This window comes from Chelonoidis abingdonii, chromosome 25, assembly GCF_003597395.2.
Source record: "Chelonoidis abingdonii isolate Lonesome George chromosome 25, CheloAbing_2.0, whole genome shotgun sequence".
NCBI classification, from domain to species: Eukaryota; Metazoa; Chordata; order Testudines; family Testudinidae; genus Chelonoidis; species Chelonoidis abingdonii.
Window position 1 is genome coordinate 12,675,555 of NC_133793.1, and position 24,875 is coordinate 12,700,429.

The 24,875-nt window shown below is 47.2% G+C and overlaps 1 protein-coding gene across 2 annotated transcripts; it reads left to right on the forward strand.

Annotated features, from left to right (window-relative positions):
* The first annotated feature begins 8,391 nt into the window (after positions 1 to 8,391).
* LOC116837928 (putative transmembrane protein 244) lies at positions 8,392 to 24,370 on the forward strand. 2 transcript variants are annotated; one of them, XM_032802838.2, is made up of 6 exons: positions 8,392 to 9,941; positions 11,866 to 12,100; positions 13,834 to 13,907; positions 14,330 to 14,455; positions 23,535 to 23,579; positions 23,864 to 24,370. In XM_032802838.2, the coding sequence occupies exons 2-6, from the start codon at positions 12,069 to 12,071 to the stop codon at positions 23,953 to 23,955; spliced, it is 369 nt and encodes a 122-aa protein (XP_032658729.1). In that variant the 5' UTR covers positions 8,392 to 9,941; positions 11,866 to 12,068; the 3' UTR covers positions 23,956 to 24,370. The 2 variants fall into 2 exon arrangements, with proteins under 2 accessions (XP_032658729.1, XP_032658728.1); XM_032802837.2 differs by having other exon boundaries at positions 12,015 to 12,100.
* The last annotated feature ends 505 nt before the right edge of the window (positions 24,371 to 24,875 follow it).

The window sequence follows — 24,875 nt, forward strand, 5'->3', positions numbered from 1 at the left end:
CACTGGGTACCCTGCTGAGGGATGGGTAACGTGGCACACTGAGTGCCACGGCGAAGGATGGTGACGTGGCCACGTGGCACGCTGGTTACTCTGGTGAAGGATGGGTGACATGGCACACTGGGCGCCATGGCGAAGGATGGGTGACGTGGCCTTGTGGCACACTGGTTACCCTGGTGAAGGATGGGTGACGTGGCACACTGGGCGCCATGGTGAAGGATGGGTACATGGCACACTGGGTGACATGGCGAAGGATGGATGACGTGGCCGCGTGGCACACTGGGTACCCTGCTGAGGGATGGGTAATGTGGCACACTGGGCGCCATGGCGAAGGATGAGTGATGTGGCACACTGGGCACCCTGGTTAAGGATGGGTAATGTGGTACACTGGGCACACCAGCGAAGGACTGGCAGCTTGGCACACTAGATGCAACAGTGAAGGATGGGTGTGGTGGCCATGCAGTGTGCCAGATGCCACATTAAGGGGCAGTGATGTGGCATCATGGCACACCGAAAGCCATGGCCAACGGTGGTGATATCACCATGGGGTGTGGGGATGTAATCAGTGTTGAATTTGTGCCTAGGCTTGACCGTTCATAGCTGTGGCACCTCTTTCATTACAAATTAAGTGTTATCCTTACTCTAAATTTGTGTGGTGCTCTATTAGAGGTCCTGTTCTGGAGACTTAATCTGCATGGTAAAGTAAATACTACAGAAGCTCTAAGAGCCTGATCCAATGTTCATTAAAATCAATAGAAAGACCCCCATTCACTTAAGGGGCTTTAAATCAGTTCCTAAGACGCACTAATGACTAGAAGGGACTTTTGTGAATATTTCAGTTTAGTGGATGCTACAATAAAAAAAAAAAAAGGGTGTCTGAATCACCCAATGCACTTTGTTCATTTGACAAGTGTAGTATTAATTACGCATTATGTTGGTACATGGTGTAAGAGTAAATGTTCTGTAACATTTTGTAAAAGTAACAAGTTCTCTAAAGCCTGCTGTGTTTTATTGTCAAGTAAAATAATATGAATATTTTGTTCTTGTCTATGTACATCTTAATACTGTGTTTAAAGAGCTCTTATTTTTACCTCCTGACTTACTCAGTTGGGGACAGAAATGTAAGTTCCTAGGGGCCTCAAGGCTAAGTGACTGCTGAGTTTTGAGGATCTACATTTGGACTAAGGTGCCTAAATTGGCAGTTAGGTACCTAAATCCCTTTGTAGATCTAGCCCTCAGTCTCTAAGGCCAATGCAGTCCTGGATCTATCTGGTCAGATCGCTGAGTTTGTCAGTTTATTGCCAGTTGTGCAGATTTCTATGATTTTTTTCGTCCATGACACGGAGAACCTCCAAACTCATTTCAGGTAACAGTCACGCAAGATCAATCAGATGGATTGATCAGTGGGGTCAGGTTGAACTGGCAATTTAGGGTCTCGTGAGGTGCTGAGAATGTAATTTTCACTGTCACTTTTCAGACCAACCTCAATTTAGCATTGACTTTTTGTTGTGCTATAACCTGTCCTGTACTATGGACTAATGATGGAATATTGCAGACTGCTGCATATGTTTGCTGAGAAATTAGAATCCTCTGTCGGGGATCTCTCTTATCCCAGATGGCTCGAGGTTTTGTTGTCCGACCGCAAAGAAACAGGCAACGACCAGCAAGAATCCCACTATCAAGTTCTTTATTGTAGCATGCCATACAACAGAGAACTGCCCATCTCACTCCATACAGAACCAACCCCCCCTTCACAAATTCAAACTGCTTTGTATTAGCTATTCCATTGCGTCATTACTTACGTCGCGTCATCACTGTACCTTTCCAGCATTTGTTCCCAGCATACAAAACAAAGAACAACTGTTACTTCTTGATAACTTCATGCTTAGTACAAAAAAGAATACATGTTAGTTTAAGAAGTGTCTGTAAACATTTTTCTTTCCCAGCCTCTACAAGCGTTCTCTTATCTAGCAAGGTCACGCAGATGTCTGTGCTGGCCTGTCTACCCCAGCCAGTAAATTAACCAGTAGGCCTTGCTGTGTCATTGCTAAGTGAACTGGGGTGCTAAGCAGAACTAGGCCAGAACCACACGCATCACCTCTTAGGATAAATTCAGAGATGATTCTGCATATTGTGTATCAGCTCCACTTAGCAAAGCTAAAGCTGGAAGAGCAGAACCAGACAGCAAAAGATTTCCAGGTGTTATACTAACAATAGTGATTTTACATATCTTCATTTGCAAGCACCATTCATCCCAAAAGAGACCAATGTGTTTTATCAGCTATATACAAGAATCACAGCATCCACCAATGATATGCAGCTATTTCTGAGGTGGAACATAGCAGCTTTATAGCAGAACATAGTGACACTACACAGAAGATTACAGCAGGAAGTGAAGGAAATATACTATATGCTGTTGAAATTCCAAGGGGAATTTAGAGGAGTAGAATGGAGTTACCTTCCAGTTCGAATTTGGTCAGAATACCAGGATAACATTACAGCACTTGCTTAAAGTGATAGGTATCTTTAATGACCAGAAATAGTCAAGGCCTGGGATTTCTCTCTCATGTGGAGGGTGGATATTATGTATAGTTGTTAGTGGGGTGGAGTTGGAGGAGTTTGGCTCAGCACAGCCCTGCAGCTTGGACATCAACATGTGCGTGACAAGGGGGCAGACTGCATGACAAGAGGAGCAGTTGTGCTCGCATTCAGAAGTTCACAAACTTAGTGAAAAATCCAGTCTCAGGAGCCTTTTTTAACTTTAGTTTTATTAAATAAGAAAGAATAAAATACATATTTATGATCGTTCAGTATAACAAATACTCAAGCATTCAAAAAATTCAAAGATTCAGAAATATAAAAAGTGTAGCTCTACACATGAAAGTGCTGTGTAACGTAAAGACTGTTCAGGAAATTAAAGCTGAAGTCTTCTTGGATAATGATGTCTGAATTCCTCCACAAAGACATCTGCATTCAGTTTTGAAATCAAATCACTTCCATATGACAGAGAATTAGGTTTCTCTCCCCTTCATGGATTATGCTCATCCTCCGGTGTGATAAAATTCTTTTCAAACAAGAAAAGGAATTTTCACAAGCTGCAGTTGTTGCTCCAAACAAGACCACTATAGACATTTCAAAAATACATGGGAAAGCCTCTTTGGCAGCACCTAGAACTTCTTCAAATTCTTTGCAATTTCTCTTATCAGTGATTTAAATCCAGCCATTTCGACTTCAACTTTCTCAATATCTAATCCAAACAAGTCAATCAAAGCATGCATTAATTCCAATTTCAAGAAGTCTGGAGAGTTGGTGGAATAGATTGCTGACAAGCTTTTGTATAATTTGGAGTTCTTTGCAGAAAATCTCCTTTGCAATTCATCAGTGGTTTCTGCAATCAATTCATGATAAGTCTGGGACTACTGATGCTCATTTGCACTTTGGAATCCTGGTAAATCTTCAGTGACTATGGAATCTTGACATTTTGGGGGCAAAATCTTGGCTGTTTTGGTGGCACATCTCAATGTTGATGCTTCATCACATGCATCTCAAAACCAAGTGCTTGGATGAAATCTCTGAGAAAAATCTTTGAACATCTCTTTCTTCTGTTGAAGTTCTTCACAAGCAACAGTTATCAGTTCAACTCTTTTAGCAAGGTGCATTAGTTCCTTTTGAAGGTGATTGTTCACAGGAGAAAAAACTTTCAAAATCGTTCTCATAACCTCAGATAACAACAAGAATTTGGATGATTCTGTAACTTCCAACAGCCCTCTTGCTTCAATGGACAGGTCACCATATCATAGAATCATAGAATATCAGGGTTGGAAGAGACCTCGGGAGGTCATCTAGTCCAACCCCCTGCTCAAAACAGGACCAACCACAACTAAATCATCCCAGCCAGGGCTTTGTCAAGCTGGGCCTTAAAAACCTCTAAGGATGGAGATTCCACCATCTCCATTGGTAACCCATCTAGTGCTTCACCACCCTCTTAGTAAAATAGTTTTTTCTAATATCCATTCACACAGTTTGACAGAGTACTCTGAATCTCTTCCAAATTACTGAGGATGATTACCAAGGTTTTCAGGTGACCAGTCTATCTTGTTTCTATGACTCTTTCCAGTGCTGGCCCTTGTACAGCACTCTCACTTCATGCCTGTGAAAAAAATTGTATAGAATCTTACAATTTGATAACATATCTGCCACTGCTGAGTTTGTCTCACGCATTTTTCACACCTCTGAGTGACACAGTTATACCGATATAAGTCTGTAGTGTAGACCTGGCCTCAGACTAAGAAACCTGGGGAAAATGGAACACATTCTACAAAGGGCGCAAAAATTTCTGTGGGATAGTGCCCCCTCGTGCCCCTCTTAGCCTACCTAATGCCTGGTCACCTGTAGGGAAGGGGTTTGGGCTTAGCCCAGTTGTTGGATCATGTGCACAGGCATCACATGATGACAGCCTGTGGGTGTGTGTGTGGATGGGTGAAGTGCTTCCTAAAAGAGGAAGTCTGCTGCATTAAAGATGGCAACCAGGGGGTATGACAGACTTAAAGGAGGTACTCTGGAGTGGGCTTGGGCACCAGAGTAAAGAATAGAGAGACCTCCAAGGGACCCAGGACCAGGGAGGGATGTGGAAGAAGCTCTCCATGTCAGCCACAAGAAAAAGCCTGGAAGCCCAGGAATGACATAATGGACTTCTGGGCCTTTAGAAAAAGGCTGGGAATTTCTAGTTTTTATGTTAATAAGCCAGACTTTAAAATGGGAGAATAACACCAAAGCACCAGTTGTGGGGGTTTTGTTTCCCTGTAGAAGGAGGGAAAACGAGGGAGCAGGTGTTTTGTAACTGCATGCTGGGTAATAACATGAAGGAGCTCCAGGCTTGTAAAACTAAATTGGCTCTTTATTAAGACAACCATTTGCAGAGATGCTGCTCTGCAGCCAGCATTCTAGCTGTGCACACAGACTGACACCCTGGTGCTTCCTCCAAACTGTTCCCTCCTACAATCTGGGCTCCTCCCTCCAGATTCCATGTAGGGTAGCTACCACAGGGTCCAACACCAGCTGAAAAAAGCTTATGTTACAATAGCATACTATGACAGACCCAGACCAGTGGGGTACAGGAGTCTGGTCCTATTGGCATCCAGCGGGGGTGGGCAGGCGAAGCCCGCCCACTTCTAAAGGACCTCCCCCCAGCCTAAGGGGAGGACCCACAGGTCTGGGACACCAAGTGATTCCGGGGGACAATGAATGAAAAAAACAGGATCAGGAGTGAGGTCATAGGGCTAAACTAAGGGAACCTGATGGGGACACCGAGCAGAGAACCCCGGACAATGCCACGCTCCTTCAAAGCTCAAGGAGCCAGTGGAACCGCCCAGAGGAACTCCGCCGGATGCGTGAACAGACAGAGGAGCGGAAATAGGCCCACAGTCGCAAGAAATCCCATCAGCCAACCTCCTCTCCCTGGTGTTGTAGATGGCTATTGGCCAGGGCCAAGAGGAGTTGAGAAGGAGATCCCACGACTTTGTGGGCCACGGATGGGAGTGCGCGTAGACAAAAATGAGGGGAAAAGTGCAACCAGAAATGCAAGAAGATATTCAGGAGAAGCCGGAACAGGGGCTGCAACCTGGCGCACTCAAGTAAACATGCGCCAAGGTCTCCTTCTCGCCACAGAAAGGGCAGGTGTTGGGGACAGGGGTGAACGCGCCAAGTACACACCCGTGCTCACGGCCCCATGAAGGAGCCGCCAACTGACATCCCCAGCGGCCGCCGGGACCAGGGCAGAAGTACAAGCTGGCCCACCGGGCTTCTCACCCTCGAGAGGGCAGGAGTCCCGCCATTTGGTATCGGGGCGGGACGCGAGGTGAGGTAGTGAGAGTTGAGCATACAGGAGTCTGGTAGAGGGCAAATATACCGGTCACTGGATGAGTAGTTTTTCTGTTCCCTGAGTGACCAGAGCAGGGACTGCACTAGAGAATCAGGAACCTGCTAGAACCAATTAAGGCAGACAGGCTGATTAGATCACCTGCAGCCAATCAAGGAGGGCGAATCAGGGCACCTGGGTTTAAAAAGGAGCTCACTCCAGTCATGGTGAGGAGGAGCTGGGGAGGAAGAAGCCACAAGAGCTAGAGTGAGAGGCTGTGCTGCAGGAGGACTAAGGAGTACAAGCATTATCAGACACCAGGAGGAAGGTCCTGTGTGAGGATAAGAAGGTGTTTGGGAGGAGGCCATGGGGAAGTAGCCCAGGAGTTGTAGCTGTTATGCAGCTGTTACAAGAGGCACTATAGATAGCTGCAATCCACAGGCCCTGGGCTGGAACCCGAAGTAGAGGGTGGGCCCAGGTTTCCCCCAAACCTTCCAACTCCTGATCGACACAGAGGTTGATCTAGACTGTGGGGAAGATCACTGAGGTGAGCAAATCTGCCAATAAGCGCAGGACCCACCAAGGTAGAGTAGGAATTTTGTCACAACACACACTGGCGAGTCCAACAGCTGTGGGAAATGTATTGGGTACAGCTGGAGGTGCCTTTTTTTTTTTTTTGGTAAAAGACTTACTGATTTGGACAACTTAATGGGATCATTACATCTCATCCCTTGTAATCCTGTGAAATTGTCTTTATGTGAGGAGATCACGTAATGTGAAGTGGAATTGCATTGTGATGAGGCATTAATGTTATGAAATGTTACCATTATCTAACACCACCCAGCTCTCCAGTGCAAAGCATGTCTTCAGGAGCCTTTGCCCCAAAGCCAGCAATGAGCTTTGGAGAAAGGAAGGAGAAATTTAATTCTAGAAAAAAATTACATTTTGTCTTCCTTTTAGTCCTGGACCAGAAAGGAGTGGCCTGTCCCATCTCCTCTAAATCCGTATAGCCAAAAAGTGGTCACATAGCCTAGTGGGCAGAGCTCCAACCTGTAACCCAGGATCCTGTGTAATAATTCCAGCTCTGACACTGCTAAAGTCTTCCAATATGTGCAGTGCCTGCAGAGAGGAGGAATTTCACTTGGCTATACAATAGTCTTAGTCACTTTCTGTCCTCAGCTGTGGTGTACCATTGTTGTGTACTGTAAAAGGCCTGGTCCTGTCCTGAGCACGCCCTCTGCAGCACTCTGTTCAGTTTCCCCTTCTGCTCCATACCATCCAAAAGGTATGACCAAAATTCCCTTGCTGGGGATTTTACTTTAAGTTCAAAATAAAATGTCTTCCTGCCAGCCTTGCCTTCTCAAGCGCCTCACTCTCCTTGAGATGGGTTAGAATCAAACAGACCTTTGATTCCTTGCAGTAGCCAGTTTTCTCCCTGTAGCTGCTTCCCCAGGCCAGCTACAGCTTCATAGATATCCATCCTAGCTGGTACTCCAAGCCCTGGCTAGCTGCAGAGTTAGTTTCCCTCACAGGTCTCTCCACCATATATCCCTAGGTCTGGCCTGAGTTGGTCACATGACCAAAGTCACTTTCCCACCTGGGGAGGTGAGTGGGTCTTGTCCAATGTGGGGCTGGAGCCCATCTCCCCTTAAGGGACCAGGCACCCCGTGACATGCGTGGTCAAACAACTGCTGCGTTTCCCCCCCAACTGTAGCTGTAGTAGAAGAAACGATCTCTGTGTAAAATATGTGGTGTCTGTAAAGTGCTTTGGGATCTCTCAGGATTACAGATAGCAGTAGATGGTGTTACTATTCTGAGAGCACCCGTGCTAGAGTCTTCACATTTTGCAATAAAATCCCAGTTCACTGATCATTTTCTATCATTTGTTTGGCTACAAAATAAAAGGCTGGTTCATTAACCGTTGTAAGTCAGCAGAGGGGCATTGAAGTTGATGGAGTAAAATAAAGTCAATACAGCTATGCTGATTTACACCAGAAGAGGATCTGGCCCTAATTTTTCTGTGGACAAGACACATTGGGCCAAAAACTGCCTGATGTAAGTGAGCCCAAATCCCATTGACTCTAAACACCTGTGTATACTGGGGAGGTGTTTAGCTTTTTCACTCCAGTTCCCCATAGCAGACCATGCCAGCATAGGCCACTTCTACTCTCTTCCTGTAATATCTTATCAGACCCAGCTGCACCAGCTATCATTTGCAATAACTTTCCCTGACACGGCTGACATTCTGATGTGTTTTCTCACTGTGGCAGTTTTCTGAGTGTTGTTAAACCGATGGGTCCATTTTGATAACAAATCTTGTTCACGTGCTAATAAGACACATCCTTTCTTCCTCACTTCTAAGTCCTAAGGCTACCTGCTTCCAGGGCCGCCAAGAGGATTCAGGGGGCCTGGGGCAAAACAATTTCCGGGGCCCCTTCCATAAGAAAAAGTTGCAATACTATAGAATACTATATTCTCATGGGGGCCCCTGCAGGGCCCGGGGCCTAGTGCAAATTGCCCCACTTGCCTCCCCCCGGGCAGCCCTGCGTGCTTCACTGGCTACAAAGCTATGGCTGCAACTATCTGTATGTCTCACTTTTTCTTCTCTTCTGAGGCACTATGAACAAATTAAGTGATGATCAAAGTGAAGACCTAACAGCACCAATGAGAGCAGGACACAGCAGGGCCAGGCAGGATCTCACATCCATGCCTCAATCAAGGCCTGCAAACCCCTTTGCTAGTATAGACCTGTCCCACCTCTCAGCAGCTCTGCCAATGCATCTGCACCAAAACTACTTACCGCTCTTGCTATCTTGGCCCCATCACATAACTCAGCCAGCCACTTGCACCTCTGTTCAGACCTATATCACTCCCCTCTGCTCCCGTCCAGAGCTAACCGACTCTGCCACAGAGCCTTCTGCTGCAGCTCCTTGTTAAAACACTGTGCTGCCCCAACTGCCCCAGCCCCCCAACTCCTCCCTCTAATGCTGGACTATCAACCACTATCCCATTCTCCAAAAAAAATAAATGAAGCCTGAATTTGGCTTAAATTCACAGCTGTTGGGTCTCCTTCCTGGGCAGCATTCTTCCCAGTCTGGATTTACCCTGAACCCCCTCGGACGGGGCTTCTCTGATTGCCCAGTAGTTCAGCCAATCCAGGAGAAAAGTTCCCCCGCTTTGCTAAAGTGCCCAGCTGTCTCCTCACGCTCAGTAGTCCCAGCAGCTCACTCCCCTTTATCGCTTGGCCAAGTTTCCTGCCCCGGCCTGTTCTTGTACCTCCCAGAGTGGGGTTAGAGGGGCTGCCTTACTTCCCTTGCTCTGCACCTTGTAAAGTCATTTACCCCATTAAATGTAAAATGCGTCAATCCTTATCTGGTGGTGGGTTACCCCATTTTACACTGGTGTAAATGATCACAGTTGGGAGATCCAGTAACACCAGACTCGGTGAAGCCAGCAGGGAGCCCCGTGACCTGTCACTCTATGTGCTAGTCTATAACCCGACCACCCCCAGACTTTCCTGACACTAACACCTCTCAGAAACACTGGGCCTGATCCTGCCAGCGCTGCATGTGTGGCACTGCCACTGGAGCCAGTGGGAGTCCGGTGTGAAGTCAATGGGTGCATCATGCCTAGAGACCTGGCAGTGTCACCACAAGAATTTTGTATCCTCAGCGACCACTGCACTAGTGAGTAAAGAAGGGGCTTGAAATACATTAGGTACAAATCCATCCTCTTCCACATGGACCAGGAGATTCTGGTGTCCTCAAAAATAGAATTAGCAGTGAATTGGGGTGCTGGTGTTAGACCCTGGAAACGGATGTCCTGTAATTATCCCAGGACTGAGCACAGCCTGGGCAGTGGCTGGCTTCTTTCTCTTCATTGGCTCCTCTCCCTGCCTGTCTGATCTTTGCCTCTAGCAGGCGTTGCAGCGTCGTCTCACTTTCCCTGCCACAGAAGCCCAGGTTAACTCTCCCAGAGCATCTCAGCAAGACAGATCCCCAGTTTATATGTCCTGGAGCCTGGCCTGTGCTGTTATGAACCTTCCCTACGCATGGCCTTCCACAGCGGCAGAGTGCCAGGCATCAAGGTAAAGCCCATAGAACTGCTGCTCTGCTTTGGAGAGCAGAGCAAAGCCCAGCAGTGTTGGCTGCTGCAGGGTTTATGGGTCAGCAGCGGCATCTGGGCCTGATCAGATTGCAGGATCATGTGACCTGGATTCTGCTGTAAGTAGTAAAGGCCAAAGACCGGGGGGAGCCGGAGTGGTGGGAGAATTTGCTGCTTCAGAAAACAAAAGCTGGGCCTCCCAAAGGTGCTGAAGCCCAAGGCTTTTCCAGCCCTGCTGGTGAGCTGCTTGGGGCAGATGGGAGAGCAGCCAGCAGCAGGAGTGGGTTAGTTAAAGGCAAAGTTTCATTAACATAAAAGGCAGCCAGTGAAATTGTTTCAAGCAGCATAATTCACAGTGGAGCTAATTCTGGGATGGAAGCAGGAATCATCTCTCCATGGTGCTCCGGATAACCCCTTTCTTCACCCTGCTAGATCCAAAAGGAGACAGGGGGCAGGGGCAGAGAAACTGACTATGCACGTGAAATTCCCAGCTACAGGAACCAGGTGTCAGCAGCCTTCCTTGGATGTGTTTCCCAGCCAGACACCTGATGTGCCCCCACCTGTCTTTCTCCTCCCCAGACTGGATGCTTCCGATAACTGGTCAAGGCACAGGTGCTTAGGCCCTCTGAAGCACTAACCCGAGATCAATAAACATTCATACTGAACTATCCAACAGTGCACTTTGCAACTTGCTCTTGGCTCTTTGGCCCTGCCCTCAACTGGGCGCTCTCAGGCCCTGCGTTTGTCCCATTACCCTCTGCATGGCTGCTGGGATGGGATTGTCTTAGTAGCAACTGGATACATTCTCCACCACTTCCATCCCCACAAAAATATTGGGTCAAGTCAAGTGAAGAACAGATTGAGCAAGGTGCTAGAACGGAGAGAGGATGGCCTGGCATTCAGGAAGCCTGTGATCTGTCCTCTGCTCTGACACAGATTTCCTGTGTGACTTTGGGTATGTCACTTCGCCTCTCCATGCCTCAGTCTCCCATCAGTATTGTGGGGATAACAGCCCAGCCCTGCCTCACAAAGGGGTTGTGAGAGGAACATATTAAAAATTGTGAGAAGCTCAGTAGCTGTGGTGATGGGGGCCAGAGAAATACACCTACCTTCTGAGACTACCCCTGTGCAGGGGGATGTCCCAGCTGGTGCAAAGACTCTACAGCTCTGCTCCCCATCCCGCATGGTATGGGCAGAGACAGGAGGAACTAGCCATTCCTTCAGGTTGCACTGGATTTGTTGCCCCTTCTAAGGCACACAATATAGCCATTGTGAGCCCTTTTCTGAGAACCTTTTCAGTGGAACGTCCCTTCACCTCAGTGGATTGGCAAAATGTATGTCTGCATTGTCTTCCTGAAGCAGATGTTAAAAACCAAGTCCTGTCTGTCACATGTGGACACAAACTATCCCAGGGCAATTACTGGAAGAGGAAGAGTTTTTCCCTGGTACCTACCAAAATGCTCCCTCCCGAAGTCGTGTGGTTGCTGTCTAGCTGTCGTCCTCCAACCCAGAGGTGGCTGCATTCCAGTGGTAGAAGATAGGCCCAATTTGTGAAGCCCTTGGGGATCCTTGCTAGGAGGTGCAGAAATGTAAGATTATTAACAATCCATTTGTAGTTGCATCATGCTTGCCAGGAGTAATTGCTTGTGGAATCACCCTGTCACAGGGTGGCTTTTTGTCTCCCTTGAGGCTTGTGAGTCTGCTACTGCCTTGAAATATACAAACTTGTTACTTTAGCTCAGACAGCAGAGGCTTGTGGTTTTAGATGCAGAGCTCCCAGCCTCAGTCCCTGCAAATGACCCAGCCAGAGTCCTTGTGACACTTGCACAAACCCTGTGACATTTATTTAAATACCTATCGTTGAGACAGCCAGGTGGATGAACGTAACAGAGCTTTTTATTTCATAGGTGGACCAGATCCACTTGTTTGCAGCTGGCACAGAATTCCCAGGAAACTCCCCTCTGCTGAAGATTCTTTCTCTGTGGTGAGATGGGAATAAACGTCCCTCTCATTGCTGCAGGTGCTGATCCTTGTGCTTTTCTGCTCTGATTGACAGACCATCCTCGTTCACCTGCTGTTGTGCCTGGTCACTTTCTACGCAGTCTATTACATGATTGGAAGCATCTGCTCTGGAGCTTTCAGGTGAGGCTGCTCTCTTTGAACTGAGCAGAGCAGATCTTCTGCTGAGCTCATCCGAGTGAAATAAAGGGATCTGATTTGGTCAACACAGTGTTGCCTTCCTTTGATTGGACTCTTCCAAAATGTGATGGTTAGAGTGTGGGAATCCTGCTTTTCTTTTCCCAACCAGAGCCATGTGGCCCTTGCTCAGTGGTTTGTCCCACTGCTGACCACTTATTTTATTTTCAGTTTAGTTTAGTGTTGATGAAACATACCAGGCTGCACAGCCCTGGAGCCTGGCGTTCTCTTTATCCACAGAACAAAGACAATCCAGACAGTGGCAAGGTGAGCTTCTCATTAATGTGCCTCACCCTAGTCCAGCAAGGCCATCTCTGGGTAGCTAAGGCACCTATCACCTCAAGGGCTGACAGGAGAGTCACATCTTCAAAGAACAGTTGGGCTAGGATTTTCAAGGGAATGTAAAGGAGTCAAGCATGCAGGTCCAGATGCACAAAGATATTTAGGCATCTAACTCCCAATGATTTCAACAGGAGTTAGGAGCCTAAATACCTTTGAAGACGTGGGGTTCAGCTCCCACTGAATTTCAGTAGAAGCTGGGCTCTTAATTCCTGAGTCTCTTTTGAAAATCGCAACGTAAATGATTGGCCTCTCTGCTGAGAGTATCACCAAAAGGGGCCAGCGAGCATGAACTGGAGGAGGCAGTTTGTGTGCAGCAAACACCAGCCCAGTGGAAGCTGGACAGGCTACCCCACAGACTAGGAAACCAGCTTGCAGATGGCACAGTGGGGGCCATTTAAATATCAACACTTGTCAGCCAATACTACACAGGCTCCATGTTTATATCCTGTTCTAAATGCGGGGATGGGTGGCTGTGAAGCTGCTCTGTAATAGAATACCAGGGTTGGAAAGGACATCAAGTCCAACCCCCTGCTCAAAGCAGGACCAACCCCCAGACAGATTTTTATCCCAGATCCCTAAATGGCCCCCTCAAGGACTGAACTCATAAACCTGGGCTCAGCAGGATAATGCTCCAACCACTGAGTTATCCCTCACTGTATGCTGACCTGGTTATTGGCATGTTTACTCCATGAATACATTGGCTTAGTTTAATAGGGGGAAACAAGCAGGAAGGGAAAGAATGGCAGGAGATAAGCCACTTCTAAGCAAACTCTTGAGAGTTGTTGAGGCAATGCCAAGGCTGGAAAAGACCTGGGAATGCAGAAGAACAAAAGACCTCTGGGAGAGTGAAGAAGGAACACTCTTTCAAGAGAGAGGAGTTGTTTGGAGGAACCAGAGTGAGAGACAGGCACCCAAAGGGGCGTGAAGAATTTAGGCCTGCCTAGGATACCATCAGGGGATGATAAGTCTTTGGTTCAATAGATGTGTGTAGACTGTTGTTTTAAATGTCTTTTTCTCTAAATGCTTTCTTCCTACTGAAAACCAGACAATGCTTTGGTTTAAGAAGGCTGTTGGATCACTGTATGGAATTTCACTCCAGGAGCGGGTAATAGCACAAAGCCTGCCACCTGCAGGAGAGCACTCAGAGAGACCACAGAGGGGACAGAGATGCAGTTGGCCCTGTAACAATGGCATGCGGTATCTCAGATCTCCCTGTGCAGTAACCCTTGGCAAATGTTGACTTTTTAGTGGGGATCTATGTAACAGCCCTTGATCATTTTTTAATTTCCTAAAGTCTTCTCTCTCTCTCTCTCTCTTTTTTTTTTTTTCCCTTCCAGGCTGGACACATTTGATGGACTTATCCCCTTTGAATTTAACACAGAACCATCTCACTCAAATCCCAAATATCTGGGTAAGTGGTGCAGGGCAATGAAGCCACTTTGGAATGGATAAAACCACAGGGATCCTTCAAGGCCAAAAGTGTGTTAACATCTGACTGGGAGAGACCAGGATGTGTGAGGTTGGAGGGATGGACTCTGAGCACAGCCACTGGGAAACCAGTGAAGTGGTCCCTAGCTATTGCGAGGAGACAGCACCGTATTTCTTTGCCTTATGGGAATGGACTTTGTGTACATCCCCTGGTAGTACCTCCCATTGGAATCAGCAGAATCTGTATTCCAATAAACTGTGTCAGAACATTAACTCCAGGATAATTTTGAGGTTTTTCCTTTGCACCCCATGGGCAAGCACTCTGTACCTCCAGGGTTCCCTGTTGTGAGATGCCATTTGCCTTTACTCCAGAATAAGGGTTGTTTTCCCTTCTCATTTCTCTAGTGAATTTGCTGTCCATGGAGCTGACCTGCTTCACCAGTGGCCTTCTCTTTGCTGCTCTGCTGAAGCGATGGGTCTGGGACTACGCCATCACTGTCACATTCGTCCATGTGGCACTGACGTCTGTAGGTGAGTTTGAGCCTGGTGGATTCCATACATGATATAATGTTTGAAAATGTGTTGAATAACCTGGAGAAAAAAGAAGTCTCTTCATTTTGCACCCATACAAGCTCGGGCTAAGGTCTTACCAGTCTTCCTCCCAAGCTAAGCAGATTCAAGCTGTCCCAGTGCTTGGATGGGAGACCTCCAAGGCATACCCAGGTGTTAGAAAAAGTGATGCTGATGATTCCATTGGTAGCACTTTTCCCTCTGAGTCAATATCAAGCCAGCATACCAGTGTCATGCTATACTGGGGGGAAGAGTGCTTCTAGAACTGCCGTCTTTTGCATGAGAGAGAAAACTGAGGTCCTGACCACTACGTCCCAAGGCACTTCTTGTAAGGGGTGGGTTGTTCCAGTTAAAGTGATTTAGCTAAATGAATTCTACTGTATACTTCAATTCCCAATACAGTTTCAACTGGAAGTGGGTTTTTTTCCTTCCTGTCCTTAGCTATAGTATTATAGTGCTGTGTGTTTTTACACCACTGCTGTTTTCCACCTTAGCAATGGCAGCTGTTCAGTGGCAGGTGCATGTTTCCGAATAGCTCCATGTCCTAGTATGGTTTTAAGAATGAATCCAGCAGGAATTTCACAGTTTCCCTATAACTGGACCTGAAACTTGCCCTGGTGATGCAGCAACTTTGATAGTTAACTGGACCGTGACTTTTGCAAAATGCTCATGTGCCATTGCCAAGTCACCCACACACTTTTCTCTTGCTCTTTTAAAAGCTGCCTTCCTTTCAGTGCTGTGTATTAAACTTACTTCCTCTGATTTCTTCCTTTCCTTTCTCCTCTTCCCTGCCCTTGCCTCCCCACCCTCCTTTTGTTATTTGTTCAAAACCAAGATCTGAAGTCTGTGGCTTGACCTGCTCTCTGGTAGGAGTAAACTGGGGCCAGTCACTGTTCAGAAATCTGCCTATAGCAGCTGGAGGTCATATAGGGGCTTCAGGTGGGTTGTGGAGACCCTGGTTGCTCTGTGGTAGTTGGACACAGCAAAAGGGGCTCTCAGGTGGAATACTGAGATCCCTGAAGGTTCTGTGGCAGTTGGTGGGGCTGGTAGATGGAACCTTGGGGCTCCGTAGGGTCCCTGGCAGTTAAGGGATGGAACCTTGGGGCTCCGTAGGGTCCCTGGCAGTTGGAGGATGGAACCTTGGAGCTCTGAAGGGTCCGTGGCAGTTGAGGGATGGAACCTTGGGGCTCCGAAGGGGATGGAACCTCGGGGCTTCAAAGGGTCCCCAGCAGTTGAGGGATGGAACCTTGGGGCTCTGTAGGGTCTGTGGCAGTTGAGGGATGGAACCCTGAGGCTCCGAAGGGTCCCCAGCAGTTGAGGGATGGAACCTTGGGGCTCTGTAGGGTCCCTGGCAGTTGGAAGATGGAATCTTGGGGCTCCATAGGGTCCCTGGCAGTTGGAGAATGGAACCTTGGGGCTCCGTAGGATCCCTAGCAGTTGGAGGATGGAACCTTGGGGCCCTATAGGGTCCCTGGCAGTTAGAAGATGGAATCTTGGGGCCCTACAGGGTCCCTGGCAGTTGGGGGATAGAACCTTGGGGCTCCGTAAGGTCCTTGGCAGTTGGAGGATGGAACCCTGGGGCTCCATAGGATCCCTGGCAGTTGAGGGATGGAACCTTGGGGCTACATAGGGAATGGAAGCCTGGGGCTCCGAAAGGTCCCCAGCAGTTGGGGGATGGAACCCTGGGGCTCCGAAGGGTCCCTGGCAGTTGAGAGATGGAACCTTGGGGCTCTGTAAGATCCGTGGCAGTTGAGGGATGGAACCTTGGGGCCCTATAGAGTCTCTGGCAGTTGGAGGATGGAACCTTGGGGCTCAGAAGCCCCATGGCAGTTGGGGGATGGAACCTTGGGGTTCTGTAGGGTCCCTGGCAGTTGGGGGATGGAACCTTGAGGCTCCGTAGGGTCCCTGGCAGTTGGGGGACGGAACCTTGGGGCACTGTAGGGTCCGAGGCAGCTCGAGAATGGAACCCTGGGGCTCCGTAGGGTCTCTGGCAGTTGGGGGATAGAACCTTGGGGCTCTGTAGGGTCCCTGACAGTTGGGGGATAGAACCTTGGGGCTCTGTAGGGTCCCTGGCAGTTGAGGGATGGAACCTTGGGGCTCTGTAGGGTCCGTGGCAGTTGAGGGATGGAACCTTGGGGCCCTATAGAGTCTCTGGCAGTTGGAGGATGGAACCTTGGGGATCAGAGGGTCCCTGGCAGTTGGGGGATGGAACCTGGGGGCCCTGTAGGGTCTGAGGCAGTTCGAGGATGGAACCCTGGGGCTCCGTAGGGTCCCTGGCAGTTGGAGGATGGAATCTTGGGTCTCTGTAGGGTCTCTGGCAGTTGGGGGATAGAACCTTGGGTCTCTGTAGGGTCCCTGGCAGTTGGGGGATAGAACCTTGGGGCTCTGTAGGGTCCCTGGCAGTTGGGGGATAGAACCTTGGGGCTCTGTAGGGTCCCTGGCAGTTGGGGGATGGAACCTTGGGGCCCTGTAGGGTCCCTGGCAGTTGAGAGATGGAATCTTGGGGCTACATAGGGTCCCTGGCAATTGGAGGATGGAACCTTGGGGCTCTGTAGGATCCATGGCAGTTGAAGGATGGAACCTTGGGGCTCTGTAGGGTCCGAGGCATTTGGAGGATGGAACCTTTGGGGCTCTGTAGGCGCCGAGGCAGTTGGAGGATGGACGTTTGGGGCCCTATAGGGTCTCTGGCAGTTGGAGGATGGAACCTTGGGGCTCAGATGGCCCATGGCAGTTGGGGGATGGAACCTTGGGGTTCCATAGGGTCCCTGGCAGTTGGGGGATGGAACCTTGGGGCTCTGTAGGGTCTGTGGATGGAACCTCAGAGCTCTGAAGAGTCAGTGGCAGGGGGCAGATCAGAATGCACTGATGCAAACTCCCTTTCTATTCCTTTCTCCGTCCCCATGCTACGCCCCACTACAACTGAACATAATAATATTTAAAAGACTAATGATCCAGCGAGACCAAAAATTGAAAACAGCTTCAAAGAAAATATGAACATTACAAAAACCAGTGCTACTGAAATGGCTTCCAAATGGGTTTGTCACTTCCATTCCCTCCTCTCCCCCGTCCTGGGCTGTGTGTTTGTTCTGTCTCATTAACTCCTGCGCCATGTGGAACAGCCTCTTCCTTCCTACCCGTAGTGGCTACGATGAACATAGGTGAAGAGGGCTTCATCTGTCTTGCAGCACAAGTTCAGCGAGGCATACGCCACCATCTGCGTCCCACTGGTGCTAATGGAGTGGAAACGGCCCCATCATTCCTCAACAAAGGGGCTGAGAGCCTGCCACCCCCCTCCATTAGCTTCCTGGTTCTGTTTTTACAGAGAGACTAATTGCTTACTCACAAACAAAGCCCTTCTACCAGGTGAAAAACAGCTCCCATTTATGCATGGGAAGGCCATGCAACTTCTGATCCACATTTATTCTGCCTGCCTATTAGGTCCATTGCATTGATCTCTGAGATGGCATGATTTATATGTTCAAGCCTTGACATGAGTGACTGCAGCTGCAACCGCACAGCTCCCTGTCTGTCAGAGAGGAACTTTAGTGCTCCGGGATTGAGATGGATGGACAGAGAGAGTAGGGAAGGCAAATTAATGGATGACGGATGAGTGAAGAAACACATGAGGGAAGGAATGAGGAACAGATATATGAACAGATGGATAGACTAGCAAAGAGATAGATGGCCTAGGATCAGCTGTAGCAGAACAGAACAATAGCCTATTCACTCCAGCATCCTGTTGCAGCCAATAGTGGATGTTCCAGAGGAAAGTAACGAGCCCCTCTCGCCCCTATGCATTCAGCTGTACAGACTGCACCTGACCAGTCGTGCAATACTAAACTCTAGAGGACTTCCGCTTTCACGAGGATCTGAGAGAAACAAGGTGGGCGAGGTAATACCCATAGCTCAAAAGTTGGTCTCTCTCACCAACAGAAGGGGGTCCAATAAAACATATGATCTTATCTCATTTCTCTAAGATCCTGGGACTAGCACGGCTCCAACAACATTGCATTCATGAGCATCTGTAATTCCTGTCCCAGCTCCTGGTACTGTGATGCTAGACTCATTCATAGACAAGGCCGATCTTTTTGAACTGCACTAAGCTGCTTGTCACAACAGCAGCACCCTGCGTATAGGACCTGATCCAAAGCCTATGGACATCAATGGGAGTCTTTCCATGGACTGCAGTAGGCTTTGGCTTGCGCCACATTGCATCTTAGCAATTAGCCATTTTAAATTTGGATGGGCATTTAATATATCCCTTGTTTTACTGCCTTTAGCTTGGGAGTGCCCTTTGGTAACAGAGGGGATAGAAAGCAGCCTGACTGCCCTTCTGTGTCCCATTCATTATTTCAAATCCCTCGGTCACATCTCCTTTTACTCCTCCCACTGACACATGTCTAGCCTACCTCCCCTGCCCTTCTCTGGGCTTTTCCATACATGCATTTTTAGACACAACCCATCTCTGCGCAGCCTTTAACACTCTTAACACAGGGTGTTTTAATTCCATTTAATGTAACTTGCTATTCAGAATCTAAGTGAGGTGTTTAAGTGGCTTTTCCCCCTTCTAGAAAACCAGCATTCAGAAAATCAAAGTAACCAACCTTACTAAAAAGAGAGCATAAAGCACGGACATGCCTTTCTCTTGCACCTTCCCTGGGGGATCTCAAAACCCATTCATGAGTTAAACCTCCAAACTCCGGTGCTGGAGCTAACAGTAGTTCCTTTTTTATAAACATTTGGGAAAACTGTCAAAGCAAGGGGAAGTGACACGTCCCACAAAAAGTCTGTAGCAAGTCTAGAGTCTGAGCCTAGGACTTATAAAACTGCAGTTCAGTTCCCTACTCCCTACTAAACTCATTTAGTCTCTGTGGCCCAGATCCTCAAAGATGCTTAAATCCTGGTAGAAGAGAGGTAGAGGAGCATCTATATCTCACCCATGGGGCCTGGTCCAGCAGATGTGCTGCTCAGAGGCTTCCTACTGGATCAGGTCCCATTCAAAATCTGGTTGGAGGAGGAGGAAGTGCTACTGCCCATCTTATCACTTTTAGCCCAGTGGTTAGGGCACTCATGCAGGATGTGGGAGACCCAGGTTCAATTCCCTCCCCTGTCTGATGGGGACACAGGACTCAAACAGATGTCTCCTACCTCAGGAGCGTGCTCTAACTACTGAACTACAGGACACTCCAAGGTGAGACTCCCTCAGTCTTTCCCATTGACGGTGGTGTGCTTTGGATAAATGCCTCAAGAGTCATTGAGCCAGAGAGAGGGAGTAAGAATGATTCTATAGTCTAGGAGTTGGGACACCCATGTGGGAGTAGGACTCAGGCTGGTCTGTCTACTCCAGTGACTAACTGTCTCTAAAAGGGGAACGGCTTCCAGAGTAGAGATGGAGGGAGCCCTTCACATCAGAATATCCCATAGTTCAGCAGTTGGAGCACTCTCCTGCATGGAGACCCCTGTTTAAATCCTTCCTCCCCATCAGGGGAACTGAACCGGAGTCCCCCAGCTGAGTGCTCTAGCCACTGGCTCCTCTTCCTCCCTGCATTTTGTGTGGAGTGTTGCAGGTGCTTAACTCATTCCCACAAGAAATGACTGAGGCAAGGAGCTCCTGCAAGCAAAGCTAGGTGCCTAAATCCATTAGAGGGCAAGGCTGAGGACACAACCTTCTTGTTATGACCTCCCATTGGCTACTGTAGACCGCTCCCCGCCTACTGTGAATCTCATTGTACAGTGCCTCTCTCCCCGCATTCACTTAACAAGAAACCTAGGCAGCTAACTCAGCACTTGGCCCTCATTTTGTTCCTGTGATTTTCCAGGCACCTGAAAGTTAAGTGTTGTGATGCTCAGCATTGCAATGCCTAAGTCCCTTTGTGGCTCTGGCCCATGTTCCCCATCTGAAAAATGGGGCTAACACTACATCACAAGGATGCTGTGAAGATCTATGCATTAAAAGACTGTAAAGTGCTTTGAAAGCTACTGATGAAAAAGTGCTATAACACTGCTCTACAGCCAAAATGCTTCTGAAATAAATGTAGTCAAACTTTACTAATTCTGGGTCACTGAGAACGAAAACGATACTTAAAATTGTTGATTGGCTCTAGTCTAGCTGTTGGGCTCCAGACTACAGCAGTGGAATCTCCTGGCAGGTGATGTTAGGGTTTCCATGTTCCGTGACCGTCAAAAGGATCTTGTCCCATTCTTCTTCATGGAAGGTGATCTTGTAGCTGCAACAACATCGATGGTGTGATGGCAGCCCTCAAACATCGTTCACGATCCAGATGAGTGGAGACTGTTCATTGATTCATCGAAGACGAGTCTTAAAGCTGTTTTGCTGCATAATGGCAATGTTTTGCCATCAATTCCAGTTGGTCATTGCAGTCCATATGAAGGAAACCTATGACAACATGAAACAACTTTTGAGGTGCATAAACTATGACCAACATCAGTGGCAGCTTTGTGGCGATTTGAAGGTTGTTGCTCTCTTGCTTGGTCTGCAGACTGGATACACAAAGTACTGCTGTTTTCTCTGCGAATGGGGCATAGTCGTGCAAGAGATTCCCACTACATCAAGAAAGATTGGCCACTCGACAGTCATTGAGCCTGGAGAAAAAGTGTTCAGCATCCACCACTTGTTGAATCAAGGAAGATTTTGTTCCACCCCTTACACATCAAGCTGGGTCTGATGAAGAACTTTGTCAAGCCATTGACAAAACACAAGCAGCTTTCAAGTACCTCCGTGGAAAAATTTCCAAGGTTAAGTGAAGCTAAGATAAAGGAAGGTGTCTTTGTTGGTCCTCAGATTCGTGAACTTCTTCGAGATGATGCATTTGACCATGCACTGCGTGGCAAGGAAAAGACGGCATGGAAAGCCTTCCAGTTAGTGGCAATAAATTTTCTCGGAAACAACAAGGCAGACAACTACAGGTTGTGGTGGAAACCTCCTCAAGGCATACAAAAAGCCTTGGTTGCAACATGTCACTAAAGATACATTTTTTGCACTCTCATCTAGATTTTTTTTCCACCGAAACTGCGGAGCAGTGAGCGACGAGCACGGCGAGTGATTTCACCAGGACATTGCAACAATGGAGAAACGCTATCAGGGCAAATGGAGTTCCATCAATGCTTGCAACTATTGCTGGACAGTGACAAGAGATGCTCCATTTAATGAATACAAGAGACAAGCCAAGAAGCGCCGAGTAGACACTGAATAGACTAAACTATGTACATAATAGTTTTTTTTGCCTTTGTTTCATAATAAATTTTATTTTATATAACCCTTTTGATTTTTAAAGTGTTACATACACAGGACAGGTGAAATATTATCATGTAAAGCAACCATAAACACATGAAAAGACCTAGGTTTACAATTTGATTAAAACTCTACTATCTACACAATATACATAGACATAAAATGTAAAAACTTAAATATCTTAGAAACAGTAGCCAATCAGTTAATTGTCATATTTGAATTCAGCACATCAAAATACATAATAAATACCACATTTTATCTCTGAAGCAGACGACTTCGCAAAAATTGTAGACTAGTGTAATCAGAGCTAGGTGATGTTACCTGCTGCTGTCTTCGGGTCCTGGAGTGAAGTCCTGGTAGAACTCCCATATACACCGCTACCCCGATATAACGTGACCCAGTATAACATGAATTCAGATATGAGGTGGTAAAGCAGTGCTCTATGGGGGCGGGGCTGCGCACTCCGGTGGATCAAAGCAAGTTCGCTGTAACGCGGTTTCACCTATAATGTGGTAAGATTTTTTGGCTCCCGAGGACAGCGTTATATTGAGGTAGAGGTGTACTTCCAGTGGGTCCAAGATTGCATCCCTGCATTTTAACCTCAAGACCTCTTATTATTCATGAACTTAGAAGTATAAAGAAAGATCTCTCTGTTTGTAGGAATCAAAGTCCAAATATCTCAGAAAGGGACGCATGCCATCAGTTTTAGGTGCAGAACAGATTGTTTCAAATTTAATTAACAGAAATTAATATTAAATATTTTTAGGAAGCCAATTAAAAAAATCCCATGCATACAGTCCCCTGAACCATTATTACCTCAAACACAACAGTACCAAGACTCTGAAAGCACAAGGAAGTGAAACTGACTGGTTCACTCTAGTTTCATTGTTTAGGATGAGTTAGATTCACTCAAACAGGGCATTTTCCCCCCCATTTTTATATTGAAGATGTTGAAAATTAAGTGTCTTTAAAATCTGATTTTAATCTTAAAAGCAGTGCCAACTCTTGTGGCTTTTGTGTGTACGTAAATCTCACTATATGTGGTGTTTTTCTTAAAGCTCCAGCTCCTGGAGCAAGGTGTTTGAGATAGCTTCAGCTTTCATAGACACACACAAAAGTCTGTAAAAGTAGCAAAGAATCCTGTGGCACCTTATAGACTAACAGATGTTTTGGAGCATGAGCTTTCGTGGGTGAATACCCACTTCATCAGATACAAAAGTCTAGCCCTTCTGATTGTGAAGAGAAGCTTGAAAATGTGACCCCTAGAGGCTCTGAACTAGAAAGCACATAATAAAACCCAGACTAGTTTAAAGACTTTTGAGTTTTTGGGGAGGAGCCTGCCGTAATGTTTGAATGCTTGGGATTGGTAATGCTGTCTTAAGCATGCCCTTTAAAACACATGACTACACCCTTCAGCAGGAATACTGCCCCCTTCTTGTCTATGACTCTCAACATCTTTCACACTGAGCCACGCAACTTTCCCCACTACTCACCCTGAGAAATCCAATTAGGCATTTAGGGATGGGTAAAAACATGACGACGTTTAAGTGACTTGTGCCCCTGCAAAAAACAAAAACAAACCCCCAAACCACAAAAAACAGACCCCAACCAACACCACATCACACATAGAGAAAATTAGTGGTAGAACCAGAAATAGAACCCAGGAGTCCTGATTCTTTAGGCCCTAGCTGTAATCACTAGTCAGCACTGTTTTATCAGATCATTGATGGTTTTAATCTCCGGAGAAAGAGGCTGTTAGCACTGACATGTCTGATCTGTCGTTTACAGTGATGGAGCAATTCCCTTTGGTGTGGCACTGGTGGCTAGCACTCGGTAAGCATTCAGTTCATTTTCAGGTGGGCCCCCTTTATTTCCTCTTCTCAGCTGGGAAGGGGCCCAGGTAAAGGTGCCATCCCTACCACTATAACAAAACTGAGATGCTTTGACTAGTCTAGAAGCAACAGCTTTGAGCCAACCACAAGTGATTTTTAAAACTACTGAAGCACACCACCTGGCCTCTAGCCCTGGGAGTTTCGTTTGTAAGCTAGTGATGGAGGGGGATGCAGTATCAGATATTGGCACTGCATTACAAATACACTTTTCCCTATTTCTTCCAGGCAGTGGCCTCTTCATCATGATTTTCAGTGGACAACTTGTGACCCACTTTGCTTGCCCTGACTCCAGTGATCCCACTTTGGACAGCTACTGACATTCTTGAGAGATTCAGGATCAAGGTAGTTTACTTCCTAGACCTCCAAACCTGAGCATTTCATCTGAGCGGTATTTATAGGGGCTGCAGTGAGTTCAAGTAGCCAGGCTAGAAAGAAGAAACGTACAATGCTTTCAGAGGAGTAACTGTGCGACTGTGCATCACAAGCACTGAAGAGTCCTAAATCCCATTTAGCCACCTCAGTCGGATACAGCACGGTTTGGCATGAATAAAAGCCATTAAGCTCCTTTCATTTGAGAGAGGAAGGTCAGAGAGAAGCTCGTACTAGAGAAACATGGACCATTCCTCTGTGGGTAAGCTGAAAGGTGTTGACAGTCCGGTCAAGTTTCCCCCATGGACTGCTGTGTAGTTCTAGGCATTTGGAGTTTTGTAATTCCCTATTCCGCTGTTTAAAGTACATGTTCAAATCCAATCCTGTGTCTTGTATTTAATAAGCACACTGATAATTTGATTCAAGAGTGTCACTAGAGCATAGAAACTGGCACTTGTATTTTAGTCGTGGTCTAGGGAGCTAAGCCTGCTGTGCCTGTCCCCCCTAAAGATCATTCCAAACGAGCAGCTGGTGCTCTAACGACGCACTTCTATTACTCCTACCATGGGAGAAGAGGGTGCTTCTCACCATGAAGTGCACAGATAAGATGTAAATTCCTGGTAATAGCGACCAGCCTTGCAGGGTTTTTTAGTTTTAAAAAGGAGCTACTGTTATGAGGTAGATTTTATATTTGCAATGCATAGGGTGATAGCGATGCTCATGGATTTTAAGGCCAGAAGGAATCATGGTGGCCATCTAGTCTGATCTTTACAACACAGGTGACAGTTTCCCTGAGTTGATTCCTGTTTGAATGAGAGCAGATCTTTTAGCTCTGGTCTACACGCCGGGGTTAGGTGAAATTTAGCTG